At 36.3% G+C, this 27,822-nt stretch overlaps 2 protein-coding genes across 5 annotated transcripts in view; both read right to left on the bottom strand.

The window, feature by feature from the left end:
• Positions 1 to 27,822, bottom strand: part of LOC118263333 (protein scalloped) — a 56,935-nt gene that overhangs the window by 16,935 nt on the left and 12,178 nt on the right. For 3 of the 4 annotated variants that reach the window (XM_035575254.2, XM_035575256.2, XM_035575257.2), the window contains exon 2: positions 197 to 327. In XM_035575254.2, the coding sequence (XP_035431147.1) occupies positions 197 to 327 (131 nt within the window). Of the gene's footprint in view, positions 1 to 196; positions 328 to 26,809; positions 26,882 to 27,822 lie in introns of all 4 variants that reach the window. The other variant, XM_035575255.2, reaches the window with a different exon arrangement.
• The window catches only part of LOC118263330 (zinc transporter 1), a 93,026-nt gene that overhangs the window by 56,706 nt on the left and 8,498 nt on the right, over positions 1 to 27,822 (bottom strand). The window lies entirely within an intron of this gene.

Here is a 27,822-nt window from a genome sequence, read left to right as displayed (position 1 = left end):
GAATGTTTGGAGCAGACCTGATTCTTAAGTTAAACGAATTGAGGAACTATCACGACTTTGACATGAGCGATAATTAGTAACATTTAAACTTTTATTTATCCTTTGATAGATTTTTTAACAGAGTTAGGATGTCTCCTGTGTCGTGGGTTTTGTTATAAGAGTTATGTAAATCTAGTTGAATATGTGTCATATTTACCTTCTCATCGTCGCTGGCATCGCCGACGTCCAGGTGCTTTGCGTCGGCGCCGCCCGAGCCATTGGTGTCGGGCGCGCCGGCCGCCGTGCTCCAGGGGGACGCAATGGTGCCGGCTGCGAGCGCGCCGCTCGCTGAAACATTGGAAAAAGGGAAAGGTTAATTCACATTGAAACAATTAAACCAAACTTATAACATACTTGAGTAAATCCCAAATAAAAACATCATCATTAACCCTTCGATGAAGGATATACGCGAGACACAATGTCATCACTGCTTAAACTGATGAGGTCCTAATGTAGAGCAGTCAGAGGTGTAAAAAAAAAGATGTTCATCATCTTCATGTATCTTGGATTGTTTAGTTTACAGGGTACTACGAAGATTTGATGTTATCATTGGTAAGATAGCCTTCCATATTCAACCTTCATTGTAGTTTATCCCTAAAAGAAACTCCTAAAAAGCATTTAAGTACTATAAATAAAGAAAAGTTTTCAAACATACGATTATAGGTACATTACATAACGAGCAGTATCGTGCTGTAATTCTGGTGTGTAGATAATGTGACCGTGAATTGTATGACGCATCATAAACGTGGATACGTAAGAAAGGTAACAATTATGTATGTGTTTGACCGATTGAAAGTGATTATCCTTTCCACTTTAAGTCCTGTACCTTTTATCTTTATGTTTGTGGTAAAACACTTAAATGTGTTCAGTGAAATGATAAAATAGCTCTCAATTAATTGTGCATAGATAGCACTTTTCAATAGTGAAAATGAAAGGCAATATAGGTACCTATGGGTATCGAAATATCTAGACGTGAATTGTCAACGTATGGTTAATAGTTACTACTAGCTTCTGCCAGCGGCTTTGTCCGCGGTAGCCTATGTGTTATTCGAGAAAAATCCCTATTCCAGATTATATCCTGATCCCTTCAGTAGTTTTTGCGTGACAAAGTAACAAAATATCCATGCTCACAAACTTTCGCATTTATAATATTAGTAGGATAATGTAGTAGTTAAGAAATAAAAAAACAAGACGGTGGTATATTTTAGGAACTGTTCAAGGAGTGTAAACAAAGAAGAATGTATTTTTAAACTTTATAAAAATCCTATTGAGTATAGTAATGAATGGATATGTCTAGTGGCAGTAGCCGCGGCCGAGTCTCGAGTCGAGTGCGTCTGACGTCAGAGCGCTTGTTTGTTTACCGTGTCGGATGCTCGTCTTGTAAACTTCCAATCGTATTGTGGCCGATACGATAATACACCGAGCAAAGCCGCGGTTACTTCGCTACTATTTTTAAGGCATTGCAAACAAAAAGCTTTTGCGAATTGACGTCAAGTTATTAGGACTGATGTCTCATCTAGATACAGTTTATACATTTGATGTGCCAATGTTCGAAATTGATTTCTCCACATTAATCTAACTAACATTTAAATGTCGACTCATTTACATTAATTAATATTACAGCGACAATGTTTTACTCCAAAATGAGTTTCTAAACATTTATGTAACCCACGTCAAGTTAAAATAAAACTGGCAAATAAAGCCAAGGAATACACAGTTCAAATTTTCATAATACCAAATAAAATCTTTGTTCCCTCAAGATCGGGAGGCGAGCTCGTAGGCATTCCGGAAATTTTCATATTTACTGTTACAAATATGCAGGTACGAAACATTTACAATATAAATATAATATCAAAACGGAGAATTTCTTTATGAAGATCGGATCGGGAGTCGAGAGAGTAAAGTATGCGCCCGCCTGCCTTCGCGACGAGCTGTCCTCCTCGTTACTTTATAAATCCTATCTTTAGGTACCTACCTACATTCCGGATACTATATTTACATCGGAAATTTTACAATATCAATATTTTATTTCCCTTTCCTTATAGGCTAGTTTTCAAGAAAAAAATAAGTAGGTCGTTTTGATTAATTTATGCTTGTATGCTGTCATTTCCCAATAATAATGACATCGTTACAAAGGCAAAAACTTGCAACTTAGTATATTGTAATGTCAATACGGCCCACATTGACGCAACAAATTCGCATTGTCTCCGTCGCATACTTACATATTGAGAAATCGTCTTTATAAATGAGAAATTGACCTCTTTATGATCCAGAACTACTGAGAGCAATTTTGATCAATCGTATAATAAAGAGCTTATTAGTACACAAATGGCTTTGATGACTAATAAGTAGGTCGATATTTATTTTTTATCTTGACTTTATCACGGGTACATTTCCGCAGTAGAACGAGCAGTGTCTGTTTTAAATGTAGCCTACTTACCTAAGCAGAGAGACAACTCGACTAGTTGTATCAAGGATCTTCAATTAGGGCAATTATTATTCAGTAGTGAGTAATTCAAGCAGCGCTCGCGGTTGGCTGACAAAGGGCGCATCGTGGACGTGCAATAATTAAAATAATAAAGCATGGTTGTTCATTGTGCTGATATGACAAGTGCTCGCAATAAGTGGGACCCTCGCTACGCCGCGCTGGGGTCGGCTCTTGATCACATTTAAACGGGACCTATTTATTTCATGCATGCGATTTATACTCTTGTGCAATATTAGCACTGTTTGTGATTTTATTTATATGAACTCAAAGTATTCTGCATTGTTATGACATGAATGCGGGAGCTAATAATAAATATTTCTCCATTGTACAAATGGGAAAGTATCTTGGTGAATAAATAGTTAATGGATTTGCATAGAGACGAAACAGCAAGAAATATAACTGTGAATTCATGGCATAAGACGAATGTATCAAGATCAGAAGTAGGGTAGAGTCTCCAGAACATTTACAACATATAGTTGGGAGTGGGCGGCACAAAAGGCACACGCTGTATTTATAGACAATGCCCACAAAGTACGTGTACTTACGTATGTACGTAATATTAGTCACATCGAGGTAAAGACAAGTGTTGGGACACTGGCCGACCATAGTAGCTACGCACACAGAAACCTTTGTAAAGCAGATGTTTATACATAGTTTTATCAACCGCTTTACCTACAATACCACTTACTTTATGTAATGAATAAATAAATTATTTTGTTAGGACAAATATGTACGTACTTTCAAATATTCGTTGAAAGTTGATATTGGCATTGAATGTGAATTGTGAATGTCATTCAGCGGTTTTTTTTTATTAAATTCAGTTTTCAATTTGTGTTACTTTCATAACTCTGCTGCACATAGTTACTTTCAGATACCAATCGCAGTGTATCAAGTAAATATCACTTGATATTTACATACATTGTACATTATAATAAAAATATAAACAAATGGAATGGACACTATGGCCTTATATGCTAGGCTTATATAAATATACAATAGTTGTGTACATATGTGTTGCACGCGATTCCAGAAACCGGAATGCATTTAACATCAACAATGGAATAATTCTGGTAATTTAATGCTGTATGACCCTTCTATATCGCGTGTGCCTTTTAAAATCTATAAAAGCACCTCTGTTTTATGGCAGAAAGTATTTTTTTGTACTAACGCTTGCCTATTATCCAATTATACAATCGCATTCACCATTTTAAACATATTTTCATTAATTGTTGTTTATTAAAAGCTAAAACAATAACGTTACGTGTAAAAGGAAATAATGAAAAGTATTTTTTAGAGGGAATTAATGTTTTATGAGTAGTTTGAGTAAGTGAACTAAACAATTGGAGGAAATGTGACGTTAAGGAATTATTATAAAACTGCTTACTTTATTACGTCTTTTAATAACGAAAAACCATAAAAACCTTTTGCTTCCTTATATGAATATGCAAAAAGGTTTCCAATAAATATTAGAAAACCCCACGGAAAATGAGGAAAAACCTATAGGCGTTTGTCAAGTTTAATAACAATCAACGTTTCTAAAAGCAGAAAACAAAATTGCTCTCTATCAAGCAAGTAAACTCTTTTGGTACATAAAGTATTGTGACCCTCTCCTATCTAAAGCCTAAACAATGGTATTTAAAATTGTACCCAATAACTACCAACAATTAGGTTCGAAATATGTTGTCTCTCATTCATGTTTTGGCTGAAACTTCAATTATTTCGTTTGACTAGTGTAACAGCAATCGGACATCAAATTAACTTCATATAACCAGGTATTTCAAATGTACAGACATGTTTTCAGCATCAGAATAACTCTTTCAGGGCTGTCTATGTGCATTTTGACTGAAACTTTCCATTTCAGCAATAACTCGTTGATGTGTTTAATAAGATCATGATTATAGTTATTATTGAGTTAAGATCTGAGTGATATATGAGGGTAGGTTAGGTAGTCTGTCTAATATAACTACTAAATCAAAAACTCGTATCGCCGGAACTACATTGTCGGAGTTCCGTAAATCCGTAGTTAACATCGTTTTATCTCGTTTTAGTATTCGGGCGCGCGGAAAATAATAAAAAAGAATCATGAATCGTTATGGGAACAAAAAACGTTTACAAAGGTGGTAGCCCTAGTTGTTGGGGTGTGCGATGGGGGTGGGGCCCGGCCACCTGTGAGCGTACCGCGCGCAACGGTCGAGGGTTGCGCGCCAAAGTATGTTAATTAATTTTCGGTTGACCGTCCAGTGCTCTACGGGTTTGCTCAAATCGGCCCACCGTGCGGTTTTCGTATATTTTGTTTTCAACATGAAAGGTCAGTCGTGTAATCCAACAATATTGTTAATACGGTCAATACAGTAACCCGCTGTTTGTGGTTTGTTGTTCATAAATTCGTAATTTATCTGTAAAGTTTATGTTTATTAAATTAATTAATTACGCGATTATATCAAACTCGAAGTATTCAACCGTGCGTAAATACGTAAAATTATCAGCAGTAAACATTAAACAACTCGTTGACAAAACATGCGTGTAGTTCATACATAATCTTCGATTTTACCGTCCCCGTCTGAGTTTAATTAATAATTCAATAGCGTAAACCGCCGCTAGGAAATGGGGCAATGGGTTTTTATTAATTCCTCTTCAGAATATTAAAGTGGGATGGGATGATTAATGATTCAGCACGATTATTATGTTTATTAAAATCTGCGCGTGCGGTGGCACAATCAAGCCGCTCACAAAGATGTTTACTGGTCGGTCTGAATGTTTACAAACGCGACGTGTACGACACAAAGACTGGTGCGTCGTGCGTGGAGTGGCTGCCGGCCACGTGGCGCGTGCACTATGCACTGACTATGGAGTACTCTCCAAGTCATCATTACGTCGGTCACTAGCCCACAGAATGCCATACAATGCTGTAACCCTCTCGTTAGCCCAACCGTGTCTATCGCCGGCAGCCGCTGCGTCAGACGGTCAGCAATATCGTACATCGCTCATATGTAAACGTCAAACGTTATGCAACGCAATAAAATCGTTTTACTGTTTTGCATGGATTACAATTCTGCTACTTACACGATGATAATAATGTGCAGTTTTTAAATTACTTTTGCGTAAAGAATATAGAAATTACGACACTACATGCGTAGGGTTTATAACGACTTCAATGCCTGATTATTGTTGATTTTTAATGATATTTGGGTTTCCTAATACTAAACTAAAGGAAGTTAAGAACTATTAATAGAATTATATCCAAGCTACTTTGTATTTTGTCAAGAGACTGATCGGTGAATCGAGCGAGCTCATGAAATAAACTTTTTGGCACTCTGACCCTGGCAACAGATTGGGAAGCGCTTGATAGAAGGCGAAAAAAACGAATGATTCACTACTAGTGATTCAACTTTCCAAGGATTTCTTTGGATTGAGAGGCAATGAAAATATTCATGAGCTAAAGCTTCTGTTCCTCCCGAAACTGTCAAAAATAATTAAGATAACAATATGAATATTAAAACTTCAAACTACAGAATTTTTTAAATGATTGATGCCACTTTTTTATGTTTCAAAGTAACCAAATCCATGAAGACGATCAAGAGATCTCACCACTGAGTCACGTAGCCGCCTGCCAACATCGAATAATACTAATACAAAGCATAGGTATTTGTGTAGAGTGCTACGCCAATTTAGACTTTGATTCAATACGACAACAGATCGCTAGTAAGCATAGGAGATGTGAATCATCGCGCTCGCTCCGCCAGCTGCGAATTAAGACTCAGATTGCAAGTTCTCAGCAAATGTCTTTAGTCGTCTTGCAACATTAGCTGTAAATACTAAACATTATCACATTCGATGTGTACTCGTACGTGCGGACGAATTCTCGTGTTGTCGAAAAATCTGCATAATACTCGTCACAGAATCTTTTCACGCGACGTGAAATTTTTGTTACCCTCACGAAATCGCTTTTCATGTCAACGTTTCTACTGTATGATTTATTTGTAAAAGAGCTTGTATTTCACTCCACTGACAAGTGAGTGCTGAGCTACCTTTTCTTTATTTTCTAATTTGTCCATGAAGATAAATATGTTACTTGAAATCTTTGACATACCAGCCATTCCTTGCCGGTACGGTTCGAGACTCTTCCCACTATTGCAAGTGCCGTTCATATGTGAAATACCAGACTGTAGTCACTTGAGAAAAGAAACCCTCACTTTTGGTAATAATCCCATCTAACATGTGTTTGTGAAAACTTAAACAATTTTCACTTATCATGTTTAAATCCACATGAAAACATATTGAAAATTGTACATGATATATGGGTCCGATTAGATCGCAGCACCGTTATAAATACTGCAAATAGTTACTTATGCTCGATTGTCACGTGAAACGTTCGAGAATCACGAAGGGCTTCATTGCAAGTGTTTATTTTGATTTATCAAACGTAAACATTCACTTTACTTTCTCATCCTTTAAGTGTTAATAGTACCGGTGACTGTGTCGTGAGAAAAGGACAGAAGTAACTGTTTTACAACACAATTATGTATATTGACCCATAAGAAATATGTACGAGGTTCTTTGCCTTTGTTTGTTGTGCAGTTGTATAATCTAATGAGTAAATATAATTAGCGAAACGGGTTTGTTTACATAATGCACATGTGCAGCAATAAAATATGCATAAATTAATTATTATGGGCAAAGTTCACAGTCTGCTGAATTAACATTATGTGTATTATCATAGATTACTCAACAATTATAACTGGATGCTGTTACAACAAACTTTTCTCATTATTTGATATCGAATTGCATAATAAATCAGTGGAAAACACAGATAATAACGAAGAGAAAAAGTAAGGGTGTTCGATGTTTCCGCACCAGGATTAAATATCATCTTAGGAATTCTAAACTCTATTTATTTACAAACGGAACACAATATGAGGGAATAGGTAAGCAAAAGACAAGCTAGGTAATCATTTTATAAACTCGTTAGTATAAAGTAATACATAAATCAGTTCAATTTCATACACGTACAAAATCCCTAAAAAAAGTTAGCAACACGGTCCCAAGGGAAAAATGTAGGCAAATGAGTACCATGAAGCACAAAATCTAATTGGTTTTGGGTCCTCTGAATTTGACCCTTCTTGAACATATCCAATAAAGCGAGCGGGATATTACTCAAATATGATATAGATGGCTTGGTAACAAAGAGATACTTATGAAATTAAGGCGATAAATCAGCGTGGTCTGAGCGAAGCGGGCCATGAATGAGTACGGGAACAACGGCGTTATATGTAAATAATGTCGTATGCCGACGCCCGACGGCCGCTCGCCTGAATATAAAGTAATATGTCACAGGACATTACATGCCAAGTGATCGAGTACTAATAGTCTCAGGGACTTCCACCACATTATAATTGATAAACTGACAATGTAACAACACAGTCAATATTAAATTGCCATCTAGGCATCGACGTATCGAAAGAAAGTTGGACTTGAAGAGTGTTCAGGCATAAAAGGTGAATGGTACAAGACGATTGGTTTTGCAAAACGGACGTTCAAATTACTTTTCGTATGGCGTAAATGAGAGGCGTCAGCGCGGAACGTGGCCGCAACTAGCAGAGATAACAACTGACTGTAGCCTGTAGCCGACCACAGAAGCGTTAAGCGATAAATGTATGGCTTGACTACGAAATAGCCATTAAGTCGTTTGGACTTCACCGTGTTTGTTGTCTGAACGTTTTCCAGTATTAGTTTAAAGCAAGACAGGCAAATTGTAATGACGGGGTCATTAGAATAATGACTGTTCTTTGAAAATATATTTTTACTTGTCTTACTTCGCGGTCGCGGTCGGTATGATTGATTTACATCGACTATGTTTTCTAATAAATATAGCCTGGTGTAAGAAAACTCTAATAATCATTATTAATTAAAACTATCTACTACATTTTTCCCACTTGGTTATTCTATTGTTCATTTGTTTTTTTTTTCTAATCAATGGACAGAACACGACGATCTGAAGTAATCGACATGATAGTTGAACAGCCACACTAGAGCGGATATGTAGGTCTGCTACGTGCGGACTTGCTTACACCGACATACAATATTGTGTTGTACTTGTTGTTGCAGAAACAACACAATAAATACACACTCACACTCATAAAGGCAAATAAATTTTCCTCTAACTGTTAAGTGGTATCCCTTTATTCAAAGAAGAAAAATAAATTCGCTAAGTAAGCCCCAACCATGCATTACTATTCAATAATATGCATGTCTCTACATAAGGGAAAAATTCTAAAAACTCAACCCATTCAATATATTTTGATCTTTAATATTCGCCGTCCGTACAGTGTTCAAACGTGACCTGAACTCTTTCCTATTGTGGTTCAATATCATACGGCGACGTCAAAAACAATGAATTCATGACCAACTTCCAGCAGAGTGCGTGAGTTTGGAACGCCCGCCATCTGAATATTGAGTAATAGTTAGTTTAATGTACATATTAAAGTTCCCAACTGCGTCTAATGTACGTACAAGCACAAAGCTACCACGAAATGTATGTACAAATATTAGTCAGACATCGAGCCAGTTAGATCGTGTTTATTTCATTACGCTCGCAGTCTCTTGTATGTGTAGGTACCTAATGAAGGGAATCTGAGAGCTTTAGCGAGATCAAGGTGCGCTGATAATCGAATTAATTTGAACTGCACTGAAGCCAGCTATGTTGCCGACAGAGGACTTAACTAAGTTTATGAGTATGCTAGGTACGCTCTTAGCGTGCAACAAGTTTGTTGGGAACATCTTGAGTGCTTTGAAATCGGTTAAGCCATACAGAACCGTTCAACTGTTGTGTTCAATAGTTTGGTGCTCTTCACAGTGTGTAGCTGAGCGCCAAGTTGGATACTGTGTTTCTCTAATTCAGCTGTAGGGTCGTAAAATGATCATAGCCGGTGCAATTAGTACTAACGGTTGTGGTGTATAGCCCAGCTGCGATGTGATGGCGGGAGACAATTGCTGTCGACAATTCGCGAGGGTTCAATGACCACTCGGACGATGCAAGTAAGACGCGCTCAAACACGGCGATTTTCTTCTAGAAAGTCTGAGTGCTGTTGTCGTGGAACATCTAGGTTTTAGCAGTTGGCTCTAGGAAGCACTTATTGATAGGCGGAAAATTACATTTTACTTTGGTTTTTTTCCTGCGGCGATGTGAATATGCAAGTAGCTTCGACGTGATGTGATCATTCTTTGTCAATGTAACAGTGATTCACATGTCCGAGCCTATTTGAACGATTTACTGCAGAGTTGAAGAAATAAAACTTCAATAACAGGAAATTAATTGATAGTGTAAATGACATGACTATACAGTACAGCCATAGACGGGCAGGCCAGCATTGTGGTCCGTTTATGATTCTCACAGTAATTATAGTTGCCATAGTAAATCAGCGCAATAATATTTCTCGACGGTATCAGGTATAATTGGATCGCAATGCGAGTAGCATCTATGCGGAAGAACGGGAGCAACATCTCTTGTTACATTCTGTGTCTTATTCTGAGAACACCATGGGAATACATCGGCGTGCTTGAAACAACATAAATATCAACCTGCACATAAAAGTCATTGTTCACGGCTTTCATTTAAACTATCTTTTAATTTAATGTCCACACAAATTTTCCTAATTATATTCCGAGAATTAAATACTGTAATAAAAATATTTGCTCAACTCTTTCACATGCACGCAGGTAGGTAATGGCAATTCTTGAATTAAATTAGCAGTTAAGTAATTAGCTTTTGCATTATAATAAGCTGCATTAACTTAACAAGTTTTATTAGAATCTGATTTAAGAAAGGGATTTAAAAGGTTTACCTTTTTAAGGCAGTTTATAAAAACAAACAAAGTTTGTCACAATGCCTCTTTTAAACCACACCAAAATATTTCCATTTATCGACGGAGCACATGAGGTTAAGTGAAAAACTTGGAACAAAGGCTGGCGTGGTCGGCTCACTATTTAGTATGCATTTGGAAAGGAGTTGAGGCGAGAGCAATAAGTTTGAGCGCGCGATTTGCATAGATTGTGGCGCGCGGCGGCGCGGCGGCGGCGTGGCGGCGGCGCGGGCGCGTGTTTGGTGATTTACTTGGTCGGCCGCGTGGGCGACGGCCAGATAACACCTGCACTGCTATTATGATGACACCTCCGTGAACTGAGCCGTACAAACACGAACACTATAAAAACTGTACATCACTTTAAAAGGAGGAAAACCTTCACAAGCAAAAGTAGTTGTAGTTTAAACACTCCTGAAGATTCATTCCTGTTCCATAAGCTCACAAATATCAATATCATGGTTATCTAGAATAAAATTTAGTCTAGTTTATTATCTAGAATAAATAGTTATTAGAATTTAAAGAAGAAAATTTTCTATTTTTTTTTGAGTTTCCTGAAGAGAAGATCGAGGAGTTGCAGTCTTCTAAAAGATTGTTGACATTTGGGCCGCTACCTACTGGGTTAATGTTGTTAATTAAGCGTTAAAACATGTTGTAAGCGAAATTGCAAACAAATTAATCCATTTAAGGAAAACCAAGAGCTGAAACTAGTTGGTGAATGAAGAAAAACAATAGTAAGTCATAATCATAAGTGGTGTCTGCCTCGTAGGCTGTACTGTATGGCGCGCGGCGCGCCGAGAAGCCTGCTTGTGGCTAAATTACACTCATTTACCGCAGCAACAACGTTCGTGGCATGTGCAAAATGTTGCCAGCGACGATTAGCAGAATTCCTACCTCGCAATAGAACATATAAATGCTAAAAAACAAGGCCCTTGCGACACACATATGTACTTAATGACTGGATAGGTTAGTTGTTTTGTAGATTTTCCATTTACGTCCATCATTCCCTTGTGTGATGCATCAACCACCAACCGAGATAATGTTCTGTCATTCTGTCAGTTTTATTTACCTGTATAGGTGATTGAGTAAGAATCTTAATTAGTTACGGCGAAGTATTAGAAATAATAGGCATAGCCTGTTGTGTAGCTGATTTAATGATTTGCAGTTGCCATGTTACACAATAAGTTCGCTAATGGAATTGATAGCAGTAATTAGAGAATGAGCGGCTGCGACAGCCGGCGGCACGATCCATGGGGTTTCGACACAGACAATCGCAGGCACGTTTACTATGCGGGTTATTATAAAGTGCAATTGTTGCATTCAGCATTCGTAGCGCATTGGCGATGGCTAATTTTATCTTTAACACCCGCGTGTTTCAGCGACGGTGGGTTTCACTTTCATTTATTTTTAAAGCACGACTCATTGATTTATTTCTTCCAATGAAATAAGTAGACGCTTTTAAAAATAAATAATGTTTCATTAATAAGCCCTTGGAAGAGTAATTAGCATGAAAATGAATGGCTTCAACTTTCCCCGTTGTTGTAAACATATAGTGAGCGATATAACGATAACACAGTTAATTTAATAAATGGGTTACATGATTGAAACGTTGTTGTTTGACGAAGGTCGAGGAATAAAGTTCAGTTTGTGTGGTTGGCGGTTGACGGTGATGCGTGACGTCTTTGCATACAATAAAAATGTCGTCACAAGTTTACAGACACCGATGGACGTCATAAATGTGGTAACATTGTTTTCACTATTGTTACCATAAAATTTTCATTGATACAAGGACACGTAATCATAGTCACTCTTTCATGTAAGTATTTGAACTGAATTAAGAAGAAATAAGACATAGAGATCCTTTTTACTCCAGTTACGCGATGGTGCTGATTAAAATATCACTTTGACATCGTCAAAGTTACCACTACGCAACGTTATTATTTAAAATATATATTACATAAAATAAAATTCGTTTAGATAGCACAATTTTGCCTCAAAATGTTTATTTATATTACACTGTAAATTACTCATATTACATCTATTACTTGTCTAATTTAACGTTATACTTATTACAGTTTTATATAAAGTAACAAAGTACTTTTACAAATATTCGTTCTACCTAATTACTTATTCATAAACATAAACTAACAATAAGAAAATAAAAAAGTAACGAATGAATTTACTTAAACCATTATTTTTAATTACGGAGTTCACATTAATGTATCATAGGTTGTAAAGAACATTATGATTAGCCGTGTCATAAGTAATTGTTGACTATCGCGTCATCTGGATCAGTCCGACTACGTCAGCAGACTTTTAGCTCATCTAAGCGCAGATTAGAAGGATCGTAAGACGCACGTCAACTATGATTGTCCCACCAACACATTACAACAACTGAATAATACCGATGTGTATCACTATCAGCATAAACGAAGAAAGGTTTAATTTTAAACAAAGCCATTGGACGCATAAACTACGCTTCTTAATGTTAGTTGTGTCTCAAGACTCTATCCAACTTCCCAGAAGTATGACTACACAAATATTTTGAGCATTCCAATGTCGTTGAGTTTTCTTCAATCGATTAAGAATCCTATACTTAAGCCCAGGTATCCGACGGAACTTATTAATCTCAGCATTGATCACACTCCTGCCCGAGGACTTTGTGTGGTCATTTATCGTTCTTACTTAAAAATGTATTTATTTTATCATACACTTAGGATTTAATTCCAAATTCTTACAGATTTATGTGTCCACATTCAGAGGAAACTATTTTAATTAGGCTTTTTTCTGGCCATAATATTTGATAATGACTTTAAGAGAGGTGAAAAAACCTAGTTCTCTATATAAAACATTCTCGGCGTTTCTAAATAGCGTTTAAAAGATTTTATTTTAACGCATTTCCATTTTTATAGCCGTGCAAACACGAAGCGTCAATCCACACCCTTACGTATAACTGTAAAGGCGACATCGCGCCGGTCATGGGCACTGTGCCAGCGACAACGGTGTATCGCGCCGCTTCCGAATCATTGTCGTCCGACCACTTGTCCACTTGTCATTCAACGGACGCTGATAATTGGGCTGTTTACTTAATCATCATTAAATATCGAATAGAATAGAATCGCGTTACGCAACCGATTAGGAGCCAGACACAATCTAATTTATAACGCCGCGCCGTTGTGCAAATTTAGAATTGATTAAATACAGTTTTTGTGAGCATATTTTGTCGATTGGAACAATGATTTACATTAAGAGTGTTTAAATAAGCAGACAACAGTTCACAGAGCGATTCGTTTGGTGCACTAGACGCTGTAAGTAGGCCGAATCGATCACGCTTCGATTGAAGTGTTGAGCTTTTGCTCCGACATAAAGCATCGTTAAAACTACTTGTTTGATCTCTAACCTCAGCTAGTACGAGCAATGTGTGTATGTAAATACAGTGTGTGGTAGTATAGTAATTACTTACAATATGTAAATTGTTCAGTTTGAAGAGCTTAAAAGCCCATTATCAAAAATTAACATATTTAACACACAATTACCAAACGTAATCTCATAATTTCTGTGCGGTTAACTGGGTTACGTACATCTTGGCATATTATAATATGTACGAGTATGTATCATACAATAATAATACAAAGTTTTTATTAACAATAAAGATACCGTATTCTAAATTGTTACCCAATAAAGCCTGCGCTCTGTACAACAATGAAACGGTAGCAGTTGAAAACAAATTCGTGTCGATAAGGTTATTACTCGCTCATAAATATAGTAGTGACAAATAATGTTTAAGACACTTAAGCAGCTCGTATCAGCGCAGGGGACATGACGTAAGTACAAAGGGTGCAGGCGTCCAAGTTGTCAAACGAGAAGTTTTTATCGGGCGGCCTGTCGGCGTTGAATAGAAATGAGCCTTGAATAATGCATGTGTGGTGCGGCCCGCGTCCCGCACCTCTCCAAACTGATTTGTTGCAACCAACGTTGCAACAACGCGATCACGCTCATACACAGGTGTTTACGTTTATACCCAGTGATTGTACGATGTACGCCTTCGTGTACTAGTGTTCGCTTCCTCAGACTTGCTGACATCGCATTATGTGTATTAGCGAACTTGTTATACGATTCTAAAACTACAGAGACTGTGAGAAAATTACTCGCGGATTCTATAACAAGTTTATAAAACGACATTAAATATGACCCGAGTTGCACTATACTGTGCGATATACTTTGATTCTATGACTCACAGCAAGTCCATTACGTAAAACAATGTTTCGTCAAGTTGAGCGTGTAATAATCCTTCGAAACTAAACTCTGTTAAACCGCAAATACAAAATAGAAAAACATTTATTTTTCCGTTTTATAGCTAATCAAATATATGCATTAGTAGTTACTATATGCGAATAGTAAAATAGTATTTCTCATTCTCAGCTTAGTGTTGAAGCGTAGGCTTGTAAATGTGTGAGCTTGTGAAACCCAGATACTTAGCCGAGCGCCCCGAGGCTGGTTTCACTTCCTGTGCCTTAAACCCATTGATGCGGCATCAGATAGTATCTTTTTTTTCATGCAAAATAATAAAATATAGTAACTTTGTTTCTGACTAGCTGTTACGTAACCATACAGGCTAATGATGTACTATTGAGCGTTGGCGGAATGGTGCTGTCACCGACGTTTCCGCAAAGCGAAATATTACTCATTGTTAATACCACGTTAAGTTTAGTTGCTGAAAATTAAACGGGCGTACGTCGGAGATTGCTGTTACATAGAAGGAACGGTACATTAACTAGCTGCGTTCAAAGCGGGAATGAAGCGAGCCATTTGTGGCCGAGGTTCTGGTTTGCTATCCGACAAGATGGCTGTGTTATAAGTCGTAGAACGCAGGCCAGCACACATTTTTGCGCACTTACCTCCATTCTTAACTAGAAACTAACTGGCTCTTTGATTTACCGAGAATTTAAATAAAAGATGTAGCTACGCTGCACCACGATCTGCCTATAAAATGACAAGCAGACGGACTACACAGAATTCAGAGAAACTCATGAAAATTCCCAACACAGAGTGAAAATTTCTATAGTGACATCACAAGCTTGAAATCTTGGTTTCAAATATCTAATTAGTGTGATACTTACTAATCAATTATCTTCTATTAAAGTGATGTGACTATCCGCATCAACATCGGATATATCAAATTTAAGATCTCTATCTATCCGAGAGTTCAGAGTTAGAAAGTTTCAGTGGAAAGGAAAGCTGCCAGACACTTTATTAATCGGTAAGTGATTACTGAGTGAATAAGAATTAATAAAAAAAAGTATTGAACGTATCCTAAGTATCAAGTTTCCTAATTCGTGAGCGGAATTGTAGACGTTATACGATTACCTACTTTCATATATTTTGTAGGTACAATTTACAGTCGATATATATATCATCGGGCGACAGAGATTACCTGGAAGTGATCAAAGCATTAATTACTTGAAGTAATTACTTGTAGTGGTTACTACCAGCAAGTTTAGTGTTGGGTGAACTAACTCTTGAGAACTGTATTAACAGGTGATTCCTGATATTTATTCTTCATTTCCCAACTCCCATGATGAGAACTAACTCGTATCCGATTTTAGAATATAACAGAACAACGTCTGCTATAAAATCAAAATGAAGGGACATGTATAAATAGATCGGAGAACGCTTTGAAAGGACTATTTTCTTTTATGTCTACACCGGAGTGGCGCCTAGAAGTTTTAATTTCAGATTCATTGTTTTATACCTTACTGTTTATTTTGTAGATAATCTTCTTTTTAGATGATCTTTTCATTAAAGACAAGACTTACTTATGTCGATTTATTTCCCAATTTACTGTTAGTTTGTAGGCTAAAAACACTGCGAGGATTCTAAAACTGGTTTAAGAACGATTAAATAAATTAAAAAAAGAAGAAATTATGTGATTGATAGTCACGTTACAGTAAAAAAAGCGAAATTATATACTAAAAAGGCCTAAAGATCCTAAGACTGCGTTAAAACGTAATTTCCATAGTGGTCGAAAATGATATTATTATTAGATAAAGGTTTGTTGACTTTTCCTTATATTTTGGAGGTCTATTAAAGGCCATCGGACCACATCATTTACATACTTACGACGAGCATCTAGATGCTAAAATAAAAGTAGACATGCTAAAACTAGCTTTCTGACAAACCACGTGTTCAAAGGAAAATAATCTAGACCAAATAATTTTCCAGTCTCCTATTTGTAGGAAAAAGAAATATAATATCAAACTTTTATACTTATGATTGCAAAGATTGACTTTGAACAAACTAAAAACCTTAATAAGTACAGTTATTAATTGAAACTGATAGCTTAATAAAAGTAAAAATTTACACACACTAATAAAAATGCTGTAAAAAGTTTGCGGCGTTCAACCTTCGGATGCAAGTAATAACCAGAATTAAATTATGTGTATTATAATAGTAGTACATAGATGAAAATAAATAAATTTAGTGCAAAATCTTATTTGTTACATCTCTCTAAATATGTCATCATTTGAAAACTTTTTAGGACTAAACTTTCTGGTTAAATTCTAACAAACTTGTTGCCAACTCGAAGCTTTGAAATTTTATGCAGGTTCATATTTATTTTTCCTCAAAATACCAGCTTCAGAAGTCACATAAATAGTTTTAATTATGTAGATTATGCTCTTAGACATCTGATTTTATGCCTATAATAAATTATCACATAGATAGTTTTAATAGAAAGAATACTAATTTAATTGTAAATCTAGTTCCATTTCAAATAAAAAATATATCTCAAAAATAATAGCATAAGCCTTTTCAACATATATGTAGGTAAAACCGGTTGATTAAAATGTAGTTTGGTAAATAATATAATAATATATTGGCAAAATAATTATGTAAAGCGTATGCATGCCGTTAGTTCTGCAGTTTATAGGCTCCACAATAACTTCTGAGTTTCACGAAACAAATTATATTTAACGACAGATTTAATTTAGCTGCCTCCATAAAAGTGGTCATATTACGTACAATTATTGTGATATTAAAGTAGTGTAAAGCGATAAAGTACAATATTTGCGTAGAGGTCTCAAGTGAACGGATCTATTACAATGCCACGGTGAGAAAGCTCGGTGCTCGGTGCTCGGTCGTGTCGTGTGCGCCGGCGCCGCACAATGCTCACGTTTGCGACATCGCAATCAGCATCGTCAGCGCTATGTGTATCGAACTATAAAAGGTCAGGTTAAATAGCAACTCGCAATTCACTTGCCGTTTTCATTCCGCACATTTTTTGCAGCGAACAATTACAATTATTTACAATAATTAAACATATGTTCTTGTATTTACAGACTACATTAGCATAGTTTATAGATAAATGTTTCCTTATGCCTACGAACAAAACGACATACTTATCTGTTTATTTTATGAGGCATATTCTTTAAGCAGTATTCATTAAAAATAAATAAAGCATTTCAAAAGAAATAACAACAGATGTCTGAATGTCCACTGTGTATGATGACGGAAGATAAGGAACAAAATACCTAGTTAAAGAAGAGATAAAGAGGCACAATCCACTAGTAAAATTGAACAAATAGTATAAGAACACCTCTGTAAACAGAGCAGGTAGAGCTAAAGGAACTGTTTTAATTTAATATAAAAAGATCCGTAACCGCCTCACGAAGAGGACTCGACACGCGGTGAAAGGTAAATAACACTATGAGATATAACATAACAATGAAGTTTTAATGAAGCACTGTTTTCAAATTCTATTCAATGGACTTTTCCGCTATTGTGTTTATTTGGAAATAGTTCAGCTATTCAGCGTGAAAACAATTAAACGAAAATGAAACCGCACCATTAAAAAGTATGTACACATAACTGTAATTTATATTATTATTCGTCAACAAAAACGATAGTAAGTTTGTTCGAGGATCAAGGCGAAAGAAAAAGTCAAAGTTATCTAGTGTGAATAGATACTTGGTGAACACAATAAGCTCTGCCCACGCGCCGATGAATCACGCGCATGCGCCTGCCGTTGCCGCAACACACAGCAAGAACAGCAAAAACATTACCTACTTTTGAATAAGTTTCCTTTCTCTTTCTACACCTCCGAGCGTACACCATGTTCGGCGCCACTCGTTGTATCAATAAACAAATGATTCATTATCAATACATATCTAATAGGCTGACTTTGACCATGATTTGACTCAATGCCGAACTAGCCAAACTAGTGACATTGCATCATACTTGCTATTTTACCGTACACTACTGCTATGGAATTATTTTATACCCGCAGTGTGGTAAGGTCAGGAAGAAGAATTGATCGATGAGCTTTGTTAATGGGCCATTTCAGAATGGGTTTTAAGGATCAACAGGTAAATAAAGGACAAAAGCTATTAAAACTGAGCAGATCTCAATTGATACACATTTCAAAGTAATGAAGACAGTATCCGTTGAAGAAAGTTTTAAATAAAGTCCACTTCGGGATCGAGAATGTTTATATGAGAACACGCCAAATGGTAAATAAACGTTTAAAATGTTGTAAATTGCTGTCTTAATCTCGTTGGCTTGATGACAAATAAAAAGTCCTTTCACCTGGGAGACGCTTTTGGAAGTGATGACGATAAAAACGAAGATATTTAAAAATTTTGAATTATCGTATGCAGTTCGGAAATCATGTCGTATATTTCGGCAGCTGATTTCCTATAAAACATGATCGCATTTCCTGATCCCATTACGAGTACGCTAAAATATTAAAATCAATATTTTCGTAATTAATGGAGTGGACATTTAATAACGTCCACTACCCTGACTACAGCAAATGTTATTGAATTGCAGCTTTAAATTAAGAGCTCGTGTCAATTTAACCAATGAATATGCGCCGGCTATTGAGCTTGATTTCGAAATGTAAGAGCGGAAATATACAATCAGTTTTCTTTTTTTGTAAGAAATCTATTTACTTATTACATTGGACATTAATTTATTGTCGCATTAACTGACCAGTCATAGCAGCCAAAGCGTGACGAAGTCGAACGAGTGGCCATGAAGTGCGTAGAGACTGGTCGGTGTGATACGTAGAAACGGTGACTCACTGAGAGAGAACAGAAATATGCATTGCTGTGTACCAGATAAGGACAACAGATTTCAGAAAACAGGTTTGTGATTTCGAGTTTCGATCCGATATTCTCTTGTCTGTGCCAAGTAGACTTCGCTTTAGTAAAGCTGCCGTTCACAAACTCGGGGAAGTCGTACATTACAGCTTTTTATTTTTATCAGTCTTGAAACTGTTTTACAATTAGGATTTTGTTAAACTGGCCTTCGTCTGCTTCTCGATTAATGGTTGTTATCGTAATTAGTCACAGACCAGTCTCGATAACTTTCCCGCCCTGCTTTAAAACCATTCCTATTATAGTGAATTAGCAGATTTTGTTCTTTATCTTATCAAGTAAAGGTTACCTACTGAACACTTTCTTTATCAAGACATGGTCTGTGTCGTGGTGATGTCACCACTACTTCGGTGCTCTTATCTTAACGACGATAAAACGTTTGTTAGGAATGTTCTACAGACGTAAGTTAGCTAATAAAACGCGGACCCACTAGGCATCCCGTCAGCACCGCAGTTATCTCATCTAATGAAAAGGTTGTATCATACAAGCTTGTGTTATGAACACTGTTCTGCGAAATACAAAAAAAAAAACTGCATAAAACCAGTTAATATTGAATAGATGGTAGCGATATTGTATGCTAAAACGTCGGCGGCATATCAACACGTGTTTCGCGTGTGATTATCAATCGGTGCAGTGATCGCTGAAGAAAGTCTAGAGCTACACGATTACAGGAATTTTCCGACTCGGTGGAAATGATCGCGTCTCGGTGAATCATTACGTTTTTGCCTCAACGTTATACACAGAGAAAATGCACGCTCCTAACGTGTTAATAAAATTATATATCAATGTTGACGTTTAAATTGATATTTTCGATATTGTTGTCGAATGTAAGTCGTTAGAACACATCACAGAACCGACACGTGCCAAATCTGGGACAGTCGTAGTCACTGCTAATGTCCCAGTCTGTAATTTATCGATATTAGCAAACATTTAAAAATATTCAATAGTAAATCCTAATCACTTACATCAGCGTGTTTGCCCGTCAAAAAAGTACAACGGTGCCTTTAACGTTAATGGGTCTATTTTTAATGATAATAGGTTGCCGATAATTGTGTAGTAGTGTTGACGTCACGGCTAGTTGGCAACGTAAGCGGTCTATAGGAAAACATGCAAATTGGTTGGCTGATTCCTTCCACTATCTTCCAACTTGTCTGCGTTAGTATTGTTATTAGATTGCGATGCTACAGATTTATTATCTCAATTGTGTTAGCTTAGTTGTATAATTTATTTTAGTTCGTAGTTTGTATTTATTCTTTAACTGTTATTCCGAAAATATCAGCATTTTTTTCTACATAATAAGAAGCCAACAAGGAAAACATAATTGCAAAATAATAATATTTAAATAATGTTTACCTATAGGCTCGGAATTTCCACGTTAGCAAATTTATCTAAGTCACATTGCTGTATGACTAATAAGGCACACAGAGATGCTACACAAAGATGGCATTAATTATCTTTGCCTACATGCTTCAATATTTACGTAAAAATAGGTACTAGGTACGACATGTGCTCATCACGAATAACTTATTTAACGATAGCAATGTTGTAGACAATGTACTTCCTAATGTTGTAATATAAGTGAATGCAACAGATGCAGTGTGTGTCGTATCTGTGAGACGCGGTGGCTAGGCTCAGTTGCATACAAATCGGAACAAGGTATAATTTGATCGTGGTCCAACAATCGTTAAGGCTACTGTTACCAGCCTGTGCGGCAACCGGTTTGGCCACTTCCAGTGCCGAAACGGCGCCAATCATAGCCTTAACACCAAAGCCAGAGAGCCTTTTATTATTATGCTAACAACATCTCTTTACTAGATATTACTTCCACACCTTTCTTTTATCAGGGTAATAATTTTTAATTACTGACAATTAATGATTCACACTTAGATTTGCTAAAGGCCCGTAAGTTTATGGAGGATACTAGTACTGCTGATAGGAGAGATGAGGAAAGAACCAGTAACTAGTAAATGGTAAATGCGGTTGCCGACGGTTGACGGTGCACCGGTGACGCAATTATTCATCGTACTTGTTGTTCTATTAACACAGTTAAATGACAACTTTTGTCATGGTGGATTTAAATTGATTCAATGACAATACTCGAGCCGTTGTTATTAGATTTATCTTAAGGTATTTCAGCAATGCAGTTTCTAAATGTTTTCGTTTTTCATTAATTTTTTCAGTCAGATCATTAAACAATACGGAGAAAAGCGACAAGGTTAAATATTGGTTTCTTTAAATGAAGCCTTAATAAGTACAGTTCATTAATCCAATTTTCAGCAATTGGAATTGATTTGATTTAATTTTATTATACATGTAAAGTGTTTATTAGTAAGTACCATTGTAATACGATTATACAATCATTGGCAGCAATCTCTAAATCTCCTCGCAGACGCCGAAATTATCGCGTGTATCGGTGCCAATAGCTGTCTGATTGATGGCTGATCCGGCGGCCATTTATCCATTCGTGAAACAGTGTAGGCTGATTGACAGCAAAAATCAAGAAGAGGCTAATCAAAATAAAACGAAAGCGCTTCCAAATAGCAACTTCCTGTGGAGTCCCTCAAATTATACGAAAGCGTAGCAGCATCAGCCACTGGAAATTATCATGTGGCGTGCTGGAAATTGGCGTGCAACTATACGTACAATTTTAGAAATGAGTAATTGCTGTCGAAATTTAGCGCTCGAGGGTGCGCACCTGCGGGCGCTGAGATTCATTCATGAGAGGAGCGAAATAAAGCGGCGAGAGGTCGAGAACAATCCGCGGCCGATAATAACAGTTGGCTTTTCTTAGAAACAGTGTGGCGCGGAGGCTTCGACGGAGGGTGTGTTGGTGTCTCGCTCGCACGGTTGGAGAGTGAGCGAGAGGGCGTGGGCGGGGCTCAGCATGTTATGTCACGTCGCGGGCGGTGAAGGCGTCCGAAGCGGAGTGCGCGCTGCACGCTGCACTCTCTGCATCCGCTACACTTCCCGACTTTTCATTATTAACGCTTGTTAAAGGAGCCGAGGTCAGCGCGTCAGATAAATATTAAGTCAGGTGGACCCACCTCGGGACGTGGCTCCTCGCTCTCTTATTTATGTGTTAATCGGATTATCAAATCTTACGTGCAGTTAGTGTATGGCGCCGATTATTCTTACACAGCTAATAGGTTGGTATACAAAATACTGATAAGATTTGGGTGCTCACGGATATCTAGGCATAGATTAAGTTGATTGGATAATCAACTACCTAATACTTATTTTTATAAAATAAATATCGACTTTGTTTACATATCATTTTGTATGTAATAAATTTTACCACTTGATTCATCGTCTACTTAATAAAAGAGAAAATAAGATGAAATGTGTGACGTAAACTATCACATTATATGTTAATACTCTTTAAACATTCTCAATAGCTCAAAGGATTAGCATAAATGGATTGTTATTGAATAAGTTTCCATGTCATTTATCGGCATGTATAACATAAATACTCGTACAGTAACATATAATACGATCATCACCAACACCGGTATTCACTAACAAATATACGTGATTTATTCAAACTTTGATTACCCACTACTTGTCGGGGGATGAATAAAGTATTTTATGTGAAAATTACTGGTGGACACAAATGAAAACATTTTTATGCATAAATAAGGCGCGTTCGATAGAAACGGCACGATTCAGCCGCACATGGCACAATGCGACGGTTTTATTACACGAGCCAACGGTGAGGCGACGTTTATAAATCATACTTTTATGGTTATTCTTAGCGATAAAGTCGACGTTTCTAGCGTTGATGCGAACGCATGTGCGCCTACGGCAACTGGGGCGGTGCTCCATGTTCCTATGCGCCAGCGCCGAGCGCCCTGTGACGCCCGACATTTCCCTAGGACGTCAGGAAAACACTTATACCCGTTGTTACATTGACGAAACTGAAGCCGGAAAACCAATTACCAAGAAAACGTTATTTCTATGAAAGAATTAGTCACAGTAAACAACGGTAGCATTAATTAATTGGCATTAGCACACAATAAATAACAATTAATTCATTCGTTTTACTTATTTAAAGAAATATAAACATCTAATAAGTTTTCGAAGCTACTTCGAAGACTAAAGAACGAAAGTAGGTTGAATCAGACTTTCTTCATAGATTAGTTATGCTGCAAATTATTGGTACTGACCGGACTATAAAGACGGCTGGCAAATCTAATTGATGAAGTGATCAGATAATGCCGGTTGGTTTACACAACCAATTAAGAAAATGCGAATCAAGAACTGGATGTCTTATTTATTTACTACTTAATGTGTGGTTACAATTTCCTCTACATCGTCAGAAACTCAGGACTTCCCGTGACCGACACTACACAAACACATAAATGTTATTATCCTTATTACAATATTGTGAGAACCGGTAGGTACCTCCCCACCTCGAGTCTAATCAGTTCATTAATCACTAGACAAGACGACAGCATGCTGTTTAAAAAATTATCTGCCGTGTTCAAAGTAATGCTCGGGTGAATCTACTTGAATACTCGAAACGATTTCTTGAAGCTTTAAACCTCAAGAATAATATGAAAATACAAACATTCGACTTCTCATTTGTTATTTTTACCAATCATCAAATGCCCAAATAAGGCTTTTAAACCATAACTAAACAAAAACAAGCTTTTCCACCAAACAAGTGTATAGAAACTGGTGTTCAAACTAAAACGTTAATCGAAGAGGAGAGCTATTAATTTTAAATTAGCTAAATAAGCGTGTTGCCCTAAACAGTTTGGCAATCGAGGGTATTAGTGGTGTATAAATTGGCCAATCAATCGAGCCTTCCGACTCCCGCTTCGTTACAAACAACCTGACTACAGCGAATTAGAGAGGGCCTATTTGTATTTCGAGCCGTGTACACGGACTACAAATGGAGATAGCCAATATTTACATGGTAGTCGACACAACCAGATATTTTTACTACAAAGGCTTTCATCGTTTCAATTACATAACTAATGGATAGAGATGCATGTGTATTAAATATCATACCGTAAATACGTTTCGTGTGTTGATTTATCAGAATGAATTTGTGAATCAAAGCCGATGAAAACAGATTCAGCGAGAACTATGTTATTAGAAATACTAAAGTGAATATTATCTTGGATTACATATCTATGTGGGAGGATATAAATACGTTTTTAGCTAATTTGGAAGCTTTAGCAAATGCAACTTATATGTATTAAATTATCACCAAACTGGTTTTTGTTTTTAAACACTGTTGCTAATCATTAAAAGTCAATATTAAAAATGTAAATGGAAGCATAAACTACCTCTCTATTACTGTGTTAAATGCTCAAATCTAATTTATGGGTAGTTTGACGCAAATGTTTTATTTAATAGTGTTTTTCTGTGATATTGCATAACAATAATAATAACAGACATGCCCTATTTTTTATTGGTATTTAAGTACGTGTCATTATTCTAAATTGATAAGAGAAACTTCAAGAAATATCAATTTTCAAATCGTATAGCACTTTCTTTAGCCTTTATGATTATAGCTTTTCATAAAGGTGGCTGGTTTGTAATTGAACCATTAATTCATGAAAGGAGTAACAGAGATACAACTTCGACTAGTGTAAAATTGCTTGCGGAAAGCAAAGCGAAACGATGTAGTATCCCATCTCTTTAGAGGTTTATCTAAGCCTTAGATATACAATACAACTCCTTAGATTGAAAATGAAATGAATTAATTATGCATTGAACAGAATTATGTTACGTTACGGGAATTAGATTATGTTAATAAAACTAACGAGAACCTCTTTTTTGTTTTCTATTTGGATGGATGGACTGTGGATTGTTCACCATATGGTGATAGTAGAATAGAATACATTTGTACCAACACCCCTAGTCTTTCCGCGGGTATCGCAACCTTTGACAGAAACAGCGAGGAATGCTCTCTAATAATCTTAAAACTTTTCACTGCGATTTGCAACCTTATGTAGAGGAGACTCGTACTCTGCCAATGGACTGTCACAAGCTGCTGATGATGATGATGAAATCAAGATTTAAACAACAATAATATAAAGTCTACTTCGGTTTAACTTTCTACAAGTTGTTGGTAATTAATCAATGGTCTCAGTAATGAGCCTTTGTCACTACTGATTGTGTTAATCAAATTATGCTGAGAACCATCTTGCTAATTTATGTAATTATCTCCTAATCAAATGGAAATTACTACACGTAATGCGTGTAACAATTTCGTTAGATACCAGCTTTAAAGTATCCAATGTTTCCATTAGTCAGTAAAGGAAATATTGTAAGAAAAATAAGAAAATATGTTAGGAATTCTACAGTAAAATAGTATCGTGATATTGTGTAACAAAAATAAGCAAGTATCTAATCTTTCCTTCCTGCTTTCAATGAGTAATTCGAAGATACACGCGCTACCGACAAATTTATCGGTCCCGATTAAATTTCGAAGGTGAACAAATGACTAATCGACCTATGTTTTGTTCACAGTTAACCAATAAAGTCGAAAGTAAGGTTGCTTTTCCACTAGAGATGCGCTATGCTACGTTGTTACATATTTATTGGTACACATAGCATAGCACTGGTGGAAACGGACTTAGCTAAGCTATGTTTTTTATACGTGCTATGGATGCCTGTTACGGGTGTGTGCTATGGATGGCTTCACTACTATCGATACATCGTATACTCGTAGTCAAGCTGCTCATCTTCCTCGCACAGCTACATAGCTTAGCATCAGTGGGAACGATCACATAGTTTCACAGCTTAGCTATTACATCTTCGTAGTATAGCTACATAGCACCCTTAGTATCGCAATGTTATTGTAGAAATTAATAAATAAATCCGTTATCTTAAATCATCGCTAATAATGTAACCACATTATCAGATTCTACGAAAATTATAAGCTGATAAGAATTGTGTACAATATGTATCAGCGAACTCTCGTACTGGAAATTGTTGGTTCTTGCAAATATCAGCTAGATTTTTTATCAATTTGGAACACAAAAACGAGCCACCGAAATAATATAAGTTGTTATACAATATGACACTATCTCTAGTATCACTTAACTGTACATAGATTCCTACGGGACAAGTTTATTCATTCAAGCGTCGTAACGTAATACTCCGCTCTTTACATTCATAAAACATGAATGATCCTGTTCCGTTTCTCCAAATCACTTTAGAAAGTATAATTGTTTCACAATGAATGAACAATAGTATGTTTTATTTATAGGCATTATTATAATGTCGTAGATAATTTTGAATTTGAACTATCTTACCAAGATTCGCGTAGTACCCTGCTGGATGCATCGCGTCTATTGATCACCGCAAACTTTCCATTTGTCACTTACCTAAAACGATAACAACATAAAGTAAAGTTTAACAACAAAAACATTTTGAAAAAAATATCATAAAAGGGATAAATGCCAATCAATGCGATGGAACAGTGTCAAACAATATTTTAAAATGTCTGTCAGGTCTTAAATTAGTATAAAGTTAAACTTAAATTAGTATAAAAAATAAGTAGGTATAAAGAGGATTTACAGATTCAAAAAACCCATGATCACATCGAATTGCTAGTCTGCAAGACCTTTCCGTGTTAATATGCATGTCTTATTTCAAGAATACGGAATGTTTAAGTTAAACCGCGATTAAAGTTAGGGTAAATTATCTCTCCAATAATATAATAATTCGTAATGAGTTATTAGCTTATCAATATTCTGATACACTATTATATTACTTATATTATTGATTTAAACTGTACACCGATTGAAGTATCCTAGGATTGGTTAAGTAAAAATATACGAATAGATGTCTATCTTCAACAAATCCTATACTTCTTTTCTCTCATCTCATGTTTTCCATCATGTTAAATTAATTTAAATATAATATCTTAAGATCCTTCTGATTTCTGCTCAATTTTCCTTATAAACTCTTTCCTTAATTTACGTTTCTTAGTAGAGTAGTTTTCCATTCAAACTGTAGCAAAAAAATCTGACGTATGGACAGTTTTTTCTTTGGTTTAAGCTTTAACAAAACATATATTAACTTATTTTATAAATGTTTTCCTCTCAGAAGAGTACAAACAAATTAAAATAAAGTTTTTACTAATGTTAAGTCCAAAACGGGAAATGTAAACGCTTAACAGCCAACAAAGTGCTCATTGCCCCACAACGTACCTAGCGTAAATGATTCAGTAATCACACTGATTAATTTGGATATACGAATTATATAGACCGCAGAATGTACGTAATAATAACAGAACGTGCGTGCAGTAAATAGGTACAGTCGC

This window comes from Spodoptera frugiperda, chromosome 27, assembly GCF_023101765.2.
Source record: "Spodoptera frugiperda isolate SF20-4 chromosome 27, AGI-APGP_CSIRO_Sfru_2.0, whole genome shotgun sequence".
Taxonomy (NCBI): domain Eukaryota; kingdom Metazoa; phylum Arthropoda; class Insecta; order Lepidoptera; family Noctuidae; genus Spodoptera; species Spodoptera frugiperda.
This window is presented reverse-complemented; position numbering and strand designations above follow the sequence as displayed.